The sequence below is a fragment of the Symsagittifera roscoffensis genome, unplaced genomic scaffold (assembly GCF_963678635.1).
Source record: "Symsagittifera roscoffensis unplaced genomic scaffold, txSymRosc1.1 SCAFFOLD_739, whole genome shotgun sequence".
NCBI lineage: Eukaryota > Metazoa > Xenacoelomorpha > Acoela > Convolutidae > Symsagittifera > Symsagittifera roscoffensis.
The window spans coordinates 1-19,183 of NW_026971077.1; the positions used below are offsets into that span (position 1 = coordinate 1).

Below are 19,183 nucleotides of genomic sequence, written 5' to 3' on the forward strand. Positions count from 1 at the left end.
TTTCGCTCTGGAATATGGGTAAACTATGTTTTCTCGATTTAAGAGCTGTCAGTTGTCGCGGATTTTGTTCAATTTTTGCGGCTTGTGCCCACATTTTTGCGGATCTGCCCACTCTGCGGATTTTTACAATTTGCAGATTTTGCTAACAGTTGCGGATTCCGCATCAACGTAGTTTTACTACATACAAAAAAAATTTTAGTGTGTAGATTTCACAGACGGTTGCGTACTCCGCAAATTTTGATGCGGACTCCGCAAACGCACCTGTGTTGGGAGCAATTTCGAGCGATTCAGTGTTGTAGCTACTTCTTTCGAAAAGAGCAAAGAAAATCAAAGAAAACTAACAGTGTTGCGGGTTTCGGGACAAACCACAAAATGCACATTATGGTCTCTTAATGTAACAAAATACCCATTTTGGTCTCTCAATGTAAAAAATAACACATTTTGTCACGTAATGTAACCTAAATTGCAGTCCTGATATACGAGGAATCTTTTTATACTATGGTTTGCTTTCAACTGATAATGTAGTCAAAATTCTAAATGTAACCTTAACTTTCTCAACAAAACATACAAAATCGAAGAACTATTTTTTTTCAAAATGTTTTTAGGTCATGCCGCAATTCTGATTGCATAATATACTAAGAAAACGGTGAAAAATTACATCTTTCACAAAGGTCTTTGTTGGAAGTGGCCGAATACATTCAAAATTTTACCATTTCACTAATGCTCATGAGGGTCTCCCTAAGGGTACATCTTGGATGTCATTTTCAATCACCCTCAATATGAAACTTTTGCAGATCTAATTTTGCAAATGAGACCCAACCCGATATCCCCCGAAAATCTTAAGCTGATTGTTAGTGTTAAAAAACGTGAAAAAAAAACATCTTACCAAACGCCAAAAAATACCTGATCTGTAAAAAGATAGTGTCTACTTGCAGCAACAAAAATTGCAACCCGGAAGTGATGCACAAAAAACCACCTAGAGCTCCTTGAACTTTAGAAAAACCTACAATATGAAATTAATCTTGAAGCTTTAAGGCACAATTTACAATGAAAACCAAACACAGCAAATCTGACCAAACATTTGATGTTGCATTCTTCAACAATTGACTTTGTTTTGTTAGCATGAACTGTGTTGTAGTCTTTCATGAGCAATCATTCAAAGCAAAGTTTAATATTTTTGAATCGACATCTCATTTTTGGGTTCTGTATTGCATTGGGTGCTTATATTAACAATAATTATTTTCATTTTTTGTATATTTCCTTGCTTTTAACAACTTTTGCTATGTTCAAAAAAATGTTTGGCAATCACCAAAAAACCAACTCGGGGCAACAAAGCGGCAGTAAAAAATTATCCGAAATTTTCCAGGAGCGCGGATATTTGTTCATATGTGAGTTCTGTGAATTCGAAGGTGCCAAAACTTTGTATACCTATCCCGATTTCACCCAGAGCAATTTGGGCGAAAACTCCGAGGACTCTTGTATCAAAAAACGACTGGCGAGACAGTTTCTGTCGAGCGACCATTGTACTGAGGCGAGTGAGGGGGACTTGTCGTTGAAAAAGGAAGCCCAATTTTATCAAGAACTGGAAGTAGGCGGGAAACATGACCAGATAAAGACGGATAAAAGTAAACCACTGATGCTGTATTGCCTGGGCACACTTTTCAAGGTTCGAGACTAGACGTTTTTTAAGGATTACTCAGGCTATAAAACATACGTGTTCAGTATATTTTCTGCCATATTTGAAACACAAGTGCAATATTTGGAACACTAGTTCAATATCTTTCCTAGAGCCATCAATCAAAATAGAAAAATATAGATAAAGTTGCAAGTTGCGCGAAAATTTTTTAATCGAGTTTTTTGCTCAATTTTATACCGGATAAGCAACAACCTACATTGTTTCTTGAAATTCACTCACATCCAGCAGCGGATCTAGGATTTTCTCGAGGGGGGGGGTGTGGATTTTCAAAAGTTTTGATAATTTTTTTGAACTTTTTTATAGGTCGACCAAATTGATTTTTTGAGCTCTCCTAAATCAGTATAAACTTCGAAAAAAAAACAGGCCAAAAAGGCGTTTTCAATTAATTTTTAAAAAATGCCGACCAAAAATTGCGCTTCTTCGGCGCGCGCTCCACTATCAAAATCAGTATATATGGATATTTTCCAAAAAATGGATATCTCAAAATAGTACAAAGAGATGACCCTTTGGGTCAGCAGGGGGTCGAATACCTGAAATGAGGGGCGTCCGTGTATCGACTTATTTGTGTCTCGACTTATTCACAAAATTTTTTCACGAAATATTTTTTAGCTGTTTTTTTTTATCTTCTACAAACACTAGTAGACAAAATTAAACGCAATTAACAACAATTACTGAAGTTTCTATAAAGTTTTTATGAAGTTATTAAATTTTGGATCGAACGACAGCAAGAGATGCAAGCTAGCATTCCTGAAAATCTCAATTTTGATACACTTGATTTTCACGGTCTGAAATTGCCAGTTTTTGTTCCGACTTCCGACTGATGGTGGGTTTTTTCTTCAGACAAATTTTGACTTTTTAAATAGCCATTTTGACGGGATTTTTTAAATATCATTCAAAAGGTATTTTTGTCCTGAGCCTAAATTTGAAAAAGATATTTCATCTGCGGTCATTTTTTAATGTAAAGTTCTGGGGGTTTAAAGATTGTCATTTTGGCCAATTTGGGACAATTAAAGCGCAATATTGTTTGCGCTACCAACACGTAAGCGGAGATTTAATCCGTCCTAGAAATTGTTCCAAATTGGTTGATGGAAGATTATTTACCATAATTGATATATTACTAAAAGCAAAATTTGTCACTTTGTACTTTATAGGGCGTGTAGGGGGATGATTTTCACGAAAAGTCTCAAAATTAAAAACAATTTTCATTTTTTTTACATTTAATTTTTTCATGTTGTTACTGCTGCATAGGCCTCAAAATGCGACCTCGGAAATAAATTTTGTTGGACGTAAAAAAATTGAAACAAAAAAAGTTCTCAGAATATTGTTGAAAATTCGTCCCCCCCCCCCGTATTGCCACAACAATGTAACGGGAGTTCTGAATAATAAAGTTCCGAATACAGTTGATATCGGTTAATATATATTAATTTTATCTTTTTCACGTGATACTTTTTTCACGCGAGAACAAAATACGCACAAATAGATTGCTTTTTTGTAACCTTCGGTAGCTGCAGGAAAAACTGAATGGCAAAGTAGCCAGTAGCAGGTAATTTTAGTATTTTACTGGGCTCAGATCAGATTTAATTTACTTTACCTTACGAAAGCACCAATCCGCATCTCTATTTAGCAGAGTAATTTATTGCCCTCTTTTCAATCACTTATTAGCAAGGTTTTGCAATGAAACAGCTCCTAAGAATAATTCTACAAGGGGGTGGGAGACTTATTTTTTGCTGACTAGAGCAGGGCAAAAATTTCATTTTAGTGTTTCGACTTTTGAAGCTGGGGAAGAAGTGTCTCTACATGTGTGTTTTAATTTTTTTTTCTTTTTCTAAGCAAGATGAGGTGCCACAAGTAATCATAGTAATGAGTTGAGCAAAACCTCATCGTAAAACTATGAATCGAACAACCTTTAACATTTAAAAAAGCGAGAAGGTTTTTCTCGATGTTGAAAAAATTCGGTGGGCATTTTGATTTTTGGTCTATTTTCGACCAAAATCAGTTACCATAATTTTTGTAAATAATGTAAAACACTTCCAATTGTGACTTGGACACATTAAAATGTTTTCAAAAAATTTTATAGTACCGAGAAAAACGTTTGAAGTTTTTGATGTTGAGTCCAATAAAAAAGAACTTTTTTTAGCAACTGAAATAAGTTTTAAAAAACAGGTGTAGATCAACTTCACTTTTTACTTTTTTTTGACATTTCACAAATAAAAACAGCACTGCTAAAGTATTAACAAGGCAGTAAGAAAAAAACTCAAATAAATTGAAGTCTTTCCATGAGAGTTTACCATAGGTTGTCACAGTGTAATCTTCCTCAAAAAGATATATATATAGTAGTCATTAAATTTTACTTTATTTTTTTTAATATGTCAGTACGTCAACTGAGGATATATTTTTTAAAATGTTGTTGCTTATTGTTAGTGAGCGTTTGAAAACCATTTTTTTTGTATTTATTCTCAAATCTTTCATTTAAGTAAAGTTCAGTTTTCACATTTGACTTGTTCATAAGCTGGTAGTCGCTTTTTTTTCTAGAAGTTTCAAATAAATTTCCAGCGTAGAAACATTGAAACTGATTTTAAGTTTTCGTTTCAAGTCGGAGGATGAGACATATTTTGCGCGGTTGCAACAAGTTTTATAGTTAATCTTACATATTTTTCGAGTGCTTCTGTTAAAAGTGTTGAAACAGCGCTTGAAAAAAAAGGCTCGATAGAGTAGATGACGTATCACAAGCGACTTCAAAACCAGGATTTATGTATAATTGGGTATCGTGTTTTAATTAATTGAAGTGTTTTTCTTCCGCACGCAAATTTATCTCAAAATAAGTTTGATCTCTCCTTGGACTGTTAAGAATAAGTCTAAAATGACGCCAAGATACTAAACATGATTTTTATAATCTATTAAATTGTCGTATAGCGTAATTAAGTACTTTACTTCGTTTTTTCTTGAATTATTTAGACTGAACAGAATGATATCAGTCTTTTTTTGTATTAAGTTCAAGAGAGTGGGATTTAATTTTTCCGATATGATTTTGCAATTCTCCACTTGTTTTTGCAGTGCAAAAGCTACATCGTGATGTTTACAATCTTTAAGCGTGTCGTCGGTGTATTGCACAATTTTACACGAATTGTGGTTCGATTTTGGTTCGATTTTAATTTAATTTGTTTTTTGCTGTCTGCTGCTAATGAATTAATTTAGCATTGTAATTGCGCTTTCTGAGAAACCAACACACTCAGTTTTTTGTAGACATCTTTGATCAACAAAAATCGTATGCTTTTGATAGATCTAGTAATGAACAAGCATCATAATTGTTTTTGTCAATTGCTTTTCGAAAGGATTTTGGGCAAAAATGGATAGTGTCAATTGTGGAATAAGACATTCAAAACACAAATTGAGTGCTGCTTTTGAGGTTTTTGGACTGTAGATACTCATTTATTTGTTTTTATAAAAAACTTCAAAAACTTCTTTGATGCTCCGGATAGAGAAATTAACCTATAATTTTATGGGTGGGTATTCTGAGAAGTCTGTTTTATAAACTGGCGTGTGCTTTTTTGTTTAGCATTTAGGCTTTTTTGTTTAGCTACGGATACAAACTTTCTTCACAATTTCGTTTAGAACGAATGTTAGGTGCATGTAAGCTTCATTGCATCCAGCTTTCAGAGCCGGTTTTTGAATATCAGAAAGTTCCAGAGTTTTTTTGCTCAAAAGTTTTGTATTTTTTTTTTGCATTCAATAGTTGTGACGTACCAGAACAAAAAATGTTTTGAAATTTGTTCTTAATGACATGTGTAACTCTCGAAAATTTTTCTTGAGTATTTTTTTAAAGAAAAAACCTAGCAATTAAAACTTTTTGTTCAAGAGGTTTGCCATTTCGGTGTGATCTGTTATTGATTCTCTGAAAAAGTTTAGAGAATTTTTTTGCTTAACTAGTAAGTATACAAATGTTTACTGAAATTCTGGCTAAAATTCCTGCAAACAGAGCTGCAAAAAAGATGGTAATTAACATGGCGGAAGCAATTTGTAGAAATGGCACACCGCGCTTGTCTTTGAAATTAACATTATCCCAGAATGTAAAACTCTACTTTTTGATTTTTTTCATCGTCAAGTTAATTTTGGCACCTTAAATCTTTCCAGGCTCTCGTTGTTTTCATTTATAGATCTGTTGTAAGTTTCAACTGTTGAGTTAGCTTCATTGTTAATCACAATGGGCGGTATTTTATCTATCAAAATTGTTTCGGAGTTGAATATATTTCTTATTAGAACGATTAGCTCCTGTTGCATCTTATTAAAAACATCATGTTCGGAAAATTTTCGCTGGCGGAGATTGTTCCATTCTGTTTTACAATACCTTTCAATTTATGCTAGGAGAACATTTTAGCACCAATTGAATTGGTGAGCTAGTAAAGCAAACGAGTTGGTTGTATGAAATCATTTTTGATTGGTAATTCAAACATCATTCAAACATGATTGGTTATTCAAACAGTATTCTGTAGAACAAAATTAGTTTTTTTTTCATTTTTTGCTTCTTCTTTTTCCGAAGACAAGCGTAGCCAATTATGAGAAATTCACTATGTGTCTACTTGTTCAATTAGTTTTCTAATCACAACCAACACACACAAAAATGATGACAACCAAAAAATGATTTTCTTTTGAAAAAAGTTATTTGAATGGTCGGAATATTCTCTGCTACCTGCATAGAAACCGGCTATCCCTGTTGAAGTCTGTAATTTTCTTTCATAAATTTGTTTTATTTTAAGTCTTTAGAAAAATTATCGAAGTGGAATGTGTAAAATGATTGCAACTTCAATTTACGAAACAAGCTTCGACTGTGGCGAGACTTAATGCAGCTCTTTCTAGTTTCCCACCCCTGGTAGAATTACAATCAAAAATTCGTTATTAAACTTTTTGTGCCAACTTGCATATAAAAATTTGTTTGGTAACACCAGACCAGATGACACCGTACCAGATGGTTCGGTACCAAATTGATTGAAGGCCAAAAACCTCTTTTAAAACGAAATCCCCAAAAAGCAGAAATTGCTTTTAGTATGGTCACTTTTTAGCATGCAGATGTCGACATTATCATAATGATGTTTTGATTTTTTAAAGCTCTATGACGTGCATGCGCGCGGAAATGTGAAAGCTTGTTGCATAGTGTTTGTAAGTTCTGACTTTGACAAAATGACAGTGGCGAGACGTCACTGGATGCAGACTCTGAAGGAGCTGGTTGAAGAAATGAAAGAAGCCAACCTTGTGTTCCATTTTTATCAACTCAAGGAATATATCAAAAAGTGCGAAGAGTTTCATCATTCTGTAAACAAGTATTCCGAGAAACGAGTGAAACTAGAAAACGATGGATATAGTGCCGACTATTATCACGACGAGGAGAACAAAACGAGCATAGCTCTACGAAAATTGAGAATGGCAATTTACGAACAATACTTCCGTGGTTACCGTGATGATCAGTTCAAGGACAAACCCGATGACCCTGGCCTTGAAAAAGATTTACTTGAAAAACTACACAGTATGCATAAAGGTTGTCGGGCGGCTAGACGAGAGTTAGTCGGAAATGGCGAATACTCAACCGAAAACGAATGTCCCATGCAAAAGTGGCCGAACAGAGGCGACATTGACAACGACATGGATAATTTCCGAATTCGAAACTTTGACAGTCTCCCGAAGTTTCATGTCCTCCTTGGCTGCAAGAGTTCGCACATTTTAAAGTCGGTAGCGCAACATGCAAAAATATTTGACACACGCTGTGAGATGTTTTACATTGATAATAACGACACCGAGTTTGGTAAGTTCAAAGGTCGAAAGCTGGACAGACATGAAATGCGAAAAGCAAACATTGAACGGGAAGGATTCGCTTTCGGATCTGTTGTTTATTCATTGTTTGCGAACCACCTGGCAATGGTTAAACACGAGAAGCGGCAGCCGACCATAAGCCGAAGTCGGTTCGAATCTGTATGCAGCAGCATTTTCAAAGGCGGAAACATTTCGTCATCAATTGGTACAAATAGTTTGAAAGGAAGTTCAAGTGATTTGTTCACGGCTGAAACATGCGGTAGTTTAGATAACGGTAGTTGTACTAGTGGAAGCCATCTGACTGCTCTAGATTCGGACCAGGTTAATAACCAATCAAAATCTGAGAGCAACTTAGCACTTAATTGGACACCGGTTGAACCCACTCCTGAAGAAAATAGCCAAGAAAACTATGTAGCATATCGGCCAAAAATAATTAAACAGAACTCAGTGGATCCGAAGCTTCTGCAACTGCAGCCGAACTTACCTGCGGAAGTTCCCGTAATTTTAAATAATAACAAACCTAAGAAAGGAAATCGAGCCAGCAGAAGTGTTGAACGAAAACCAGAAACGAAACAGTCAAATATAAAGACACTGAAGCCTTGTAACCACGTGTCACAAGGTAAACGTCTTTGTCATACGGTCGGCAAAAAGCTTTCAAAAATCAGCGTCTCTGACAAAAGTTTCGCAGAGAAATTGCACAAACAACCTGGCGATCTGCGGGTGCTAGTATGCTGTGCATTAATCGGCCAGCCAGTTTGTCTGACTGAGGAAGAAAGCGGAGGAAACAATGAGATGTTGCCATCAGGACAACTACAACAGCTTTTGGATTTTTTCGTCAGTTTTCTACCGAATGCAGCAGATAAAAACTTCTTTTGGCTCAACGAAAACGTTGACAAAGGTAGGAAAGCTGTTTACAATTTTTTTGTTGATAACTCAGGCACAGGAAAGAACAGCCAAGAGTAGAATGAAACTATTACTAGCATTTTTCAGTGCCCAAAGGTAGCTCGAGTCTCGGGCATTAAGCCCACAAAACTGCAATCCGAATAGCAGATATTGCAATTAACAATAATCAAATTTTATGTGAGCTGACGGTTTTTTCATTGTTTCAGCTAAACAAAATGAAGTTTATTTTTATGAGGTATTGACTTTTTATTGCTCCGACTTTTGAAGAAAGTGACGGTGGTCGTGGGTTTTTTTTTCTCCAGACAAATGTTGACTTTTTAACTAGTAATTTTTGACGAGGATTTTTTATCATTCGAAAAGTTTTGTTGCTTTCGTGATTATTTTGTGAAGTAATGGGGGTTTAAAGACTGCCAATTTGGCCAACTAGGAACAATAACTAACGCTGATTCATTTTTCAAGCAAAAACCAATTCTTCGGTCATATACCAAAAATACACGGCTGTCAGTACAATCAGATATTTACGGAAAAGTACTGACTAACAATTTGAAATGTCCTTTTTTGGCTGAAAATTTTAAAAAGTATAGGTTATCTCTTTGACAATCTACTATCCTTATTTTTTGGACCAAGTAAGTCCCTAAATTTTTCATAATTGGCTAAAAAAACTGAGTTAGCAGATTTTCAGGTCAATTAAAACAATTCAAAAGGGAAGAAAAACTGCTTTTGAATCAACTGCTGCTAAACGAAAAATTTATTTAATTCCTTGAAAGTTCTAACAACTTTTGTTGGCTTCTTTCCATGTCTTAAACAAACTCAGTTCGATAAAAATGCGTTTGATTTTCAAGATTTTATTTCAACAGATAGCAATCTTCATGTCCAATACCAAAATCTTGCCGTGTATTTTAGATCTGAGGATTCTTCAGCCCCGATATTTTGGTGTCAAGCAGCTGAAAGAGTTAGTAGTATCATTTTCATTTAATCGCTTCCTCAAAGTAGATTGAATAATTCGGAATAACGGCAATCAAAAACTCCGGAACAAAGCCAAATCAATGTAGTTAACTAGAATACGGTTCTTGTGCAAATTATACAAAATCTTGCGACCACGCTCATAAGAAACTTCGAAAAAAAGTTTTTTTTTGTGCATGGTGTGATGAGAGATTTATACGAACGCGTAAAACTTTAAACAGCTAAGCATAAGACAACAGTTGTCGATAGTTAAAATTTTAAGCGAAAAGAAATCAGAAAAATTTTTCTGAACCTTTTCTACTTTTTGCAGAACATTTTTGAATTTAAAAAATTTTTTTTATTGTCTAGAAAACGCAAAGTGAAGCTAAATTAAGAAAAATTGATTTGGAAAGTTTGCTCTAATTCGAGGGATTAGATCTTAAAGAAAGAGTTCTCAATTAAGTGTACAAAATTTAATTTCCATGGAGCAGAACAAATTTTCATACATTTTAAATCAATAATTTTCTAATGAGACATTTTTGCTTGAAATTAAACTAACTTTTGCAATTTTGTTTTTCTCGCCCCGGTATACATCACACATTTCACTCCGATGCTGACAACGTAGAAAAACGACGCAGATTCACGTGCAACTCAGAGAGAATTCTTATGAGGTCGAATGATGTGTGATATTGAAGCATCTAAGTACTGGACTGAACATGAATGAAAAGTTTGACAAAAGTTTTCTGCATCAAAATGTTCCTTATTCCTTTGCTTTCAGACACCTCTTTTTGTCTTATTATTTTTCTGTCATTATGATTTAATTTAAAGAAACTTAGAAAAGTAAGTTATAAGTAATTGGTTCTTTCAGTTTTTTTTTCAGTCTCTCTTGTCTTAAAAAGAGAATTTTTTTCGAAAAAAAAATTAAATACAAGAAAGCGATTTGATTTCTTTTGCTCATTGCGTAACTACCGGCTAGTTTTGATACAGTTACTTATGGTTTTGTCATTTGTGTCATAAAAGATTTTTAATGAAAACAGTTCGAATTGCATTACTACGGAAAAAAAAACTATGGTGGCAGCGTTCTGCGCTACTTACCTATTAACAATTTACCTAACTTATTCTTTGCAATTTTTTTTGCGTCTCAGGCACCACCAAGAAGGATTTTTAGGGATACGCAAATTTCTTGATTTTTCAGCCCCGAAATCCAAGCAAGCAAAAAAAAACAAAAAAACGGTCGGAACAAAAAAAAACTGTTTCATTAAAAAAAAACATTCTGTCAAAATGACAGTTTGATTTAAAATAATCGTAATAATTGTAATTATGCTTGCAATTAGCAAGCCTTATCAAATCGGAATGCGAATTTATTTTAGTTTTTTTTTAACTTAATTGACTTTTAACTTAGGGCAACAAATTTTTTTACTTAATTGACTTTTAACTTAGGGCAACAACTTTTTAAACGTAATTGACTTGATCACGTGATAAGTTGGCTGGTGATGAGTTCTAATTTTTTGGCGTTTCAGAAACACCTGGCCTAGAGGTATCAACTACGCTTGAAACAGTAAAAATCTAGATCCAACAAAAGTCAGAACACGAAAATATTCCGTATTGCAAAAAAACGGACCTCTTTGTTCTGATTATGTTTTTTAACTTTTGTTGCCGAATTAGGGAACTTTTTTCTTGAAAGAAGCAATTTTTATTTGTTTTATGGTGAGGTCAAAATTGTTCGCGAATTGTTTTCGGCTCAAAGTGAACTTAATCAAATTGTGTGTACTTAAATGCGCGCTAAAATTTTCTGTATACTTATTTAACGCCGGCGATTGCGTTGCGGCTGCACAGTGCTGGAATGAAAAGATTGAGAACAGTTTACTGTTTCAAAAAAACTGTTTCAATTTTTTGTGTTCAAACATTTTTTTGTCCTAAAAGTTGTGCGGCCTAAATGTTTCAAGTTTTATTTTATTGGTTTGTGACTAAACCTTGCGTTGTTTTAGAGAAATTATAATATTAACGCTCCCTCTGGAAAAAAAAATAGAATTAAAAAAGTGATTTTAAATGTTTATGGTTGAAATTTTTTTATGAAACCAATTTGATTGCCGCCGGATGAATGCCGGACGTGTTTTTTTTTTCGCATTGGACACTATTAGAGACAAAATATGAAATTTTTTCAATTGAGTTTTTTATACATTTCTTTCAATTCTGTGGACTTGTGGTTTTCGTTTTAATTTTTGATTGCTAGCTAGCAATGATATATTTGTGTAGTTTTGCAAATGATGCGAGGCTCTACTTCAATTCTGTATGATAGTGTTGATAATAAAAATTTTAATATTAGATTAAAATAATTATACATAAAATAACTATTTTTATCATAATAAAAATTTCAATTATCATAAGAAATAACAATAATCATGGTAATAGTTGTAACAAAAATCATCGAAAAGGAACAATAAATAATTTTATTTTTCCAAATACCAGAGGATCTAAAAAAGCTTTTCCGGACTGTCCAAGGATAGCTGTTTTCTTATTTTTACCCGTATTAGAGACTAATTTATATTCTTAAGCGAAATTTGTTTTTGCCGCTTGTTTCCATTTTTCGTGTCTAGATGTTTAAGGTGCCACTATAACAGCCGAAATTATTCATGCTGAGGTATAGTTTTCAGCCTTTTTATCGGACAACGTCTTACGTTTCTGAAATAGTATCGACCTTCAGACAATGAAACAAAGTTGAAACTAAACCGAAGTTTCACAATTGCATTTGAATTGTCTAATGAGCAAACAAAAGAGATTGCGTTTTTTCAGAGGTCATTTTTTTGTATAATTTCAAGTTCGAAAGTGCAGAATAGTTTTCATTCAACAGCGGTCTGACATGCAACTATTTTCAACAATCTTCAGCTTAAATGTCAGAACTATTTCAAAAAACAGGACGTTGCCAATAAATTACTTGGAAACTACTCAGTACTGGTTTAAATTATCCTGTCAAAACGAACAAAACTTGAAACTTCAAATAAAATTTTTTTCTCATATAAGGTTAAGATTAGAAACAAAATGAAGAGAACAAAAATTTCTTAGAATTTCATCAAAATGATCATGGTGTAATTTATTTTACAAATTCCGCATCAAAAAATCAAAAATTTACCCCAAAAGTTGTATTCTTCTCGGTTATCTATGATGAAAAAGTCATATCAAAAGAAGCATCTCACATAGCGCAACAAAGTTTTAGGAAAATCAAAATTCAAAATTTTGCGCAAAACGTTTGAAATTTGTTTCAAATCAAAGATTTCGAATTTTATATATTTAAATGTCCTTTCTGAAATATGAAGCATAAAAAAATTCTCCTATACAAATTTTTGGAGGTGGTTTTATCTTTCTAGATTTTTGCTGAAATACAGGAGAAATTTCTCTTGATATAAATTTTTTATCAAAAAAATCGGTATTTTTAGCGCAATTGTTGATGAATTAGAAAAAACCAAAACTATCTATAATTGGGGTAAAATTTTTGGTTGCCAAAATTGCTAAATTATTAGCACCATGACAATTCTGTTGAAACTCTTGACAACTTTTGTTCTCTTCCCATTTTGTCTACTGTGAAATCAATTTGGGAAACAAGCATTTTAAATTCCGAATGTTTTTCGTTCTGTCCAGTTAATTTATCGTTTCTGTCAAATTGTTGGTAATATTTTTCTAGGCCAACAAGTCTGAGCGAAATTGAATAACCTAAAACGCTCATTTTGATGTCTGAAATCAATTTCAATTTCACTTCATCCGTACTAATTAACCTATAACAACCGTTTTTTGACCTTTGCAATTTCTCAAGGCCGCCAATATTGCCAATTTTTTGTCAATCACATACACAACGAATCAGCATTGTACAGTGCTGATTTAAATTATCCGGACAAAACGAATAAAACTTGAATTTTCAATCGCGTTTTTCTCAAATTGGGTTAAGATTAGACAAAAAGTGAAGAGAACAAAAGTTGCTTAGAATTTTACCAGAATTAAAATGATGCCATTTTTTCTCCGAAATTCTCAACAAGAAAATTTACCCCAAAAATTGGTCATTTTGGCTTTTTTCAATTAATCAAGAATTACGCTGAAACTATTTTGTTAATTGATAAGAAAATTATATCACAGGAAGCCCCTTACGCAGCTCAACAAAGTTTAAGGAGGGTCAAATCTCCAAAAATCAGTATTAGAGTTAAATCTCCCACTTGATAGTCAATAAATGTGATTTTTACTATAAAAAACCCAGAATTTGTTTTTAAATAAATTTTAAATAATTTGCGCAAATTTTTGGAGATTTAACCCTTCTTAAACTTTCTTGAACTGCGTAAGGGGCTTCCTGTGATATAATTTTCTCATCAATTAACAAAATAGTTTCCGCGTAATTCTTGATTAATTGAAAAAAGCCAAAATGACCCATTTTTGGGGTAAAATTTTTGTTGTGAATTTCGGAGAAAAAATGACACCATATTAATTCTGGTGAAATTCTAAGCCACTTTTGCTCTCTTCACTTTTTGTCTAATATTAACCCAACTTGAGAAAAACGCGTTTGAAAATTCAAGTTTTTTTTCGTTTTGTCCGGATAATTTAAATCAGCACTGTAGTCGTGAAGCATGATTTCAAAAGAAAGTTAGTGCTTGCACTTTTTCATTTCTACCGCAGGAAATTGCAAAAAACGAGCTCCGACTACAAACTGAACACTTAACCACTATGCATACTTATTAGAGAGAGTTGCCAAAAGTTGGAACAGACAAAATTATCTAAAAAGAGCAAATGTTAATTTTCCAGACAGAAATATGACTCAAGGTCACCTGAAATTTTGCCCCTACCCTCCGGACGCCCCTTCCCCTCTGGGATTCGACCCCTGCTGTCCCCCTTCGTACTATTTTGAAATATCCATTTTTGGGGACGGACCTTTAAAAGAATTGTCTAAAGGCGCCAATATATACTAATTTGAGGAGGGAGCGCGCACTAAAAAAATGCGACTTTTTGGTCAAATTTTTCTAAAAACGCATTTTTTGGCACATTTTTTTGAATTTTGCCTGCGCCGCAGAAAATTTGGTCAAATCAGGAATTTTTAGTGCTCTGGGAGACCTCAAAAAATCAATTTGTTGGACCTAAAAAAAGTTCGACAAAATTTCCGAATTTTTTTTTTGAAAATCCGCCCTCCCCTCGAGAAAATCTTAGATCCGCCCTTGGTGACCTAAACGGATATTGCCAACATTTTGGCATTTAGTATATATATTGTCTCTTTTTCTTGTTTTAGAAAGTGTTAAATGTTTTTCAACATTATTTGTGACCGGAACGTTTTGTGTTGCTTGCACACAATCACCGATCATGCCTGTTTATGTTGTAGATTTGGAAAGTACAATCTTCCAGCTTGCGCTTTGACAAGTGCTCAAACTTTTCAACACTCATCACGAAAAATTGCGGGAAAATTAAAGTTTTTTGTGCCCTCATTTGAACTTAAGAGCGGTACAATGAAGACATCGTATTTTATTGTGGCTGAAAACGAAAAGCATGTTGACAGAGCCAATCATCAGTCTGAGAAAACCGCCCTGTTTGTTAATCAGTTTTGCGCCGCTTGGGACATGTCTTCGGGATATCAGGCATGGCCAAAATCAAGCAGACTTACTTAGAATAGTAATAACGCTGGAGTTTGTAATTAATCAGTTTTTTCAATAAAAAGCGTTAAAAGTATAATTAGAAAATGACAAAGCTTAGACTTAATCTTCTTAAAACTTAAAACGAACATCCTCTTAAAAACGAACAAATTGAGACTTTTAGACTTAACCGTTTAGATGCGTTGACCAAAGTGTGAGCCGCCATTAGTTTCTGATTCAGAAACTACCAAATTATTATCTTCAAATCTCGAATATCCCCGAGTCCCAATATTACAAATATTTGGCGATAGTAGAAAAATATATCAGTGTTTTAGTTTTTCCGATAGGAAAAAAACATCAGTTCACAGTTTCGAAAACTACGTGCTTATGTACACTAGTCTTCAAGTAACTCTGCTAGTATTTTTCAAGTCTTTTTTGTACCAAGCTACATACCTTCTTCAGCTTACGCATTTCGTCAACCATGCTTTTATTCTTTTGATCCGCAACGGGAAGTGTTTCAAAGACATTTTCGAGGATGAAAAAGCGAATCCAAGTCTATGTTTTAAAGGCCTACTCGCAGTTTCACTGAATGATCAGACGATATTTTATCAACTTTTAAACAATCTGATGACATTTCTCTGTGATCAAAAGGAGGACAAATCGCCCCGATTTCATTGGATGCCGAGTATCAACACGCGACTGATTCGTTTGGGTCGGAGTCGTCACAGCAGCAACCGAGACAACATTGCACGTTTGTAAGGTTTTACTCTTTGAGTATCATTTTCATTTAGTTAGTAAAAATTATTTTAAAAACGCGAAAATAGAGCTTAATTTTAGCCCCTGACTATTTGGAAGATGATGATGAAGATAAGATGATGATCTGCAAACAAAATAAGACCACAAAAACCACATCCAACCTGTAAATAAAAAATCGATTTAATTAACAGTGATTTGACACTTCATTTTGATATTTTCAGCGAATAACTGTTTATCGAATTTGTTTTGAATTCAATTTTTTATCGTTTTAGATTGTTCAAAAAATAAAGTAATATATTTATATATATATTGTCTCGGCTGTCGTTTAAGTATTCAACGACGCATGCAAGTAGTTAGAGCGCCTATATTTAACGTTAATACGGAAGCGTTCGAACAAATCTACTTGGAAATTTGGTCAAAATAAAAAAAAAATAAGGAAGTTAAACTTCATGAATATGGCCAAGAGCCAGAAGTACTATGGAAAGCTTCCATAGATTCACTAGCTAATGAGATACCTAATTCTGCAACATTTCAGTTTTTTTGCGAAAAAGTGGAGTATCATCGACAGTTTTGACCGAGGCTGGTTATTTTTTGGCCGTCTCGGCGCATCTAAGTATTCTTATACTTAAGGTGCCTGAAAAAAATGTGCCCAGATATGGAATCTACTGAACAATCTCCCCCTTTTTCCGACTGCCTTTTAAGGTTTATGGAGCCGTAATAACTTCAAAAAATTCAATGAAATACTATTAAAAAAAATGAAATTTTTTTTCTGAATTTGAATGTTTTAAATAAAAATCATCCCCCCACACGCCATATGAAGTACAAAAGGATAGATTTTGCTCCTTGAAACAAACCAATTATGGCAAATAAGCTTCTTTCAACCAATTTAGAACGATTTCTTAGACGGATTAACTCTCCGCTTACGCGTTAATAGCGCGAAACATATCGCGCATTAATTGTCCCAAATTTGCCAAAATGGCAATCTTTAAACACCCGTAACTTTACGAAAAATGGTCACAGGTGAAATATCTTTTCAAATTTGAGCTCAGAACAACAATACTTTTCGAATGATATAAAAAAATTCTGTCAAAAATGGCTAGTTAAAAAGTCGAAATTTGTCTGAAGAAAAAAAAACCCCACCCCGAGCACAAATATTCCGTTACTTTTGTATCGAAAGTCGGAACAAAAACTTTAAAAAAAAACTTTTTATGACCTTAAATACATACACTAAAAAGTATAAGTCTCATTTTTGATATTATCATAGATCATAGACCACACAAACTGATTGGCCTCCTCGATAAATATTAAGTTCCTTTGATCATCCGTTGAACTTGTTTAAATTAATTGCCTTTTCTCAAAGCTGATAACCCTGAAAAGTTAAGAAAATTGGTTTTGATTTTTAAAATTACAAGTTTGGATTCAGTTTTTAAAGTTATACTTTTAGTTTTTAAGTTGAAATCTGATTCAATTATTACTTTAATAAAAAATATATCAAGTTCTGAACAAATTTAGAACAAGACTGCTCGTATCAGGGCGAAGCCCTGAATGTTCCGACTGCCTTTTGAGGTTTATGGAGTAGTAATCACAAAAAAAAAATACATGTAATAAAACAAGACTGCTCGTATCAGGGCAAAGCCCTGAATGTTCCGACTGCCTTTTAAGGTCTTTGGAGCAACAAGAACATGAAAAATTGAAGGGGCTCTTTTTCCTTTTCCCCCCACCTCACTCAAACATTATTTTTATGATCTAACAAGTGATTTTAGAAGGTTAATTATGAAGACCAATTATGATTGTCATGGCCTAATTAGTTTACATGTCAATTTTCATGACAATCGAAACTTCAAATGTAAAAATTTGCAGTCGAGGGGGAAAATGAAAAAGAGACATTGAAGGTAATTAAATCAAATTAAAATTAAAAAAAAAACAAATTTGAGATTTTTTTGTGAAAACATCCACCCCACACGCCATATTAAGTACAAAGTGATAGATTTTGCTCCTATTAACAAATCAATTATGACTTATAAGCTTCCTTGAATCAATTTAGAACGATTTTTTATACGGATTAAATCTGTGCTTACGCGTTAATAGCGCGAAATATATCGCGCATTACTTGCCTCAAATTGGCCAAAATGGCAATCTTTAAATCCCATAACTTAAGGAAAAATGATCACAGGTGAAATATTTTTTCAAATTTAAGCTCCAGACAACAATACCTTTTGAATGATGTAAAAAAAACTCCCTCAAAAATGGCTAGTTAAAAGTCGAAATTTGTCTGAAGAAAAAAAAACCCACCCGAGCACAAACATTCAGTTACTTTCGTATCGAAAGTCGGAACAAAAACGAAACAGGAAAAGAAGAAAAAATGTTACCCTTTGAAAAACTCTTTCTTGCATTCCGTTTTTGCTTTCTTGTCTCTAGTCGCAATTTGTCTGGAGCTTTGGCTAACTAGCCCAGTACTCCTGTTGATGCCCTTGTTTCCGATTTGAGAAATGCGGTTATCCTGCTAAATGGGACCAGCAATGAGATCTCTCAAACTTGTCGTGTACTGTTTTGAGGTTCTCCTCTTCAGCTTGAAAGTTTTATTAATTGGGCTGAGAGAAAAATGTGCGTTATTGAACGCTTTTAATGGCGGCAGGGTTGTAACTTTCTTCGTTGCAAGTGTTTTGGCGATGAAAGTTCCCTGTTCTTTTTTTTTGGTAAATTCAGCTTTTAAAGTATACCTCAGGGTGATAGCAGTTTTGGGTTTTGTGAGATTGGTTCGACATTATGTTTGATTCCGGTTTAATATTGGGTCATACTCCAATTCTGTCAAACTCACTTCTTTAAAATTTGTGTCTCTGCACAACTTAGACAACACAACTTTATAGGACAAGGTTTTCTACGATAGGTAAAGGAAAAGTTTGGGTAATACTTAACCACTAATCTTAGTAACTTGTCCACTTGGGATCGTCTACAGGCTTGCCCCTTTTTAAAAGCAGAAGCTGTAGAAAAAAGATCTGTTGGGTAAATAAAATTCATTCAGATCTAAATAATATTAGGTTTTACAAAAAGTGTTTTACACAATCCCACCCACCACGGTGAAAAGAAATTAGAAAATTAATCGTTTTTGATTAGCTATGGCTTTCAAATTTTGTTGTTTTCTGCATTGGGGTTATGTGATTGTGAGACACACACGTTTTCGAAACCTACATTGTAATGACCAGGTTTAAAACTTAAAAAAGGAGGACTCTGTTCTTAATCATAATTTTTCTATTCAAACCGGAACGTTTTGTTTGAAGAAAACTTGTTGATTGATTTTTAGATTATTAGATTTAAAGTTTTTTCACACTAACAAACATATGATTTATTTGATATATATGATTAAGTTAGCAATACTCATGTATGCCGGACAAAGCGCTTGCTAGTAATATAGGGTCCTTTCTACTTTCTATCTTAGAAAGTAAATCTAAAATTAGCTGAGAAATATTTTATTAGAGAAGAAGTTAGT

The 19,183-nt window shown here is 33.7% G+C and overlaps 1 protein-coding gene across 1 annotated transcript; it reads left to right on the forward strand.

Annotated features, from left to right (window-relative positions):
- The first annotated feature begins 1,130 nt into the window (after positions 1–1,130).
- Positions 1,131–14,976, forward strand: LOC134856150 (uncharacterized). Its single transcript, XM_063872515.1, has 4 exons — positions 1,131–1,666; positions 6,800–8,396; positions 9,305–9,353; positions 14,694–14,976. Exons 1-4 carry the CDS (start codon positions 1,145–1,147, stop codon positions 14,974–14,976), a joined length of 2,451 nt encoding a protein of 816 aa, XP_063728585.1. The 5' UTR covers positions 1,131–1,144.
- The last annotated feature ends 4,207 nt before the right edge of the window (positions 14,977–19,183 follow it).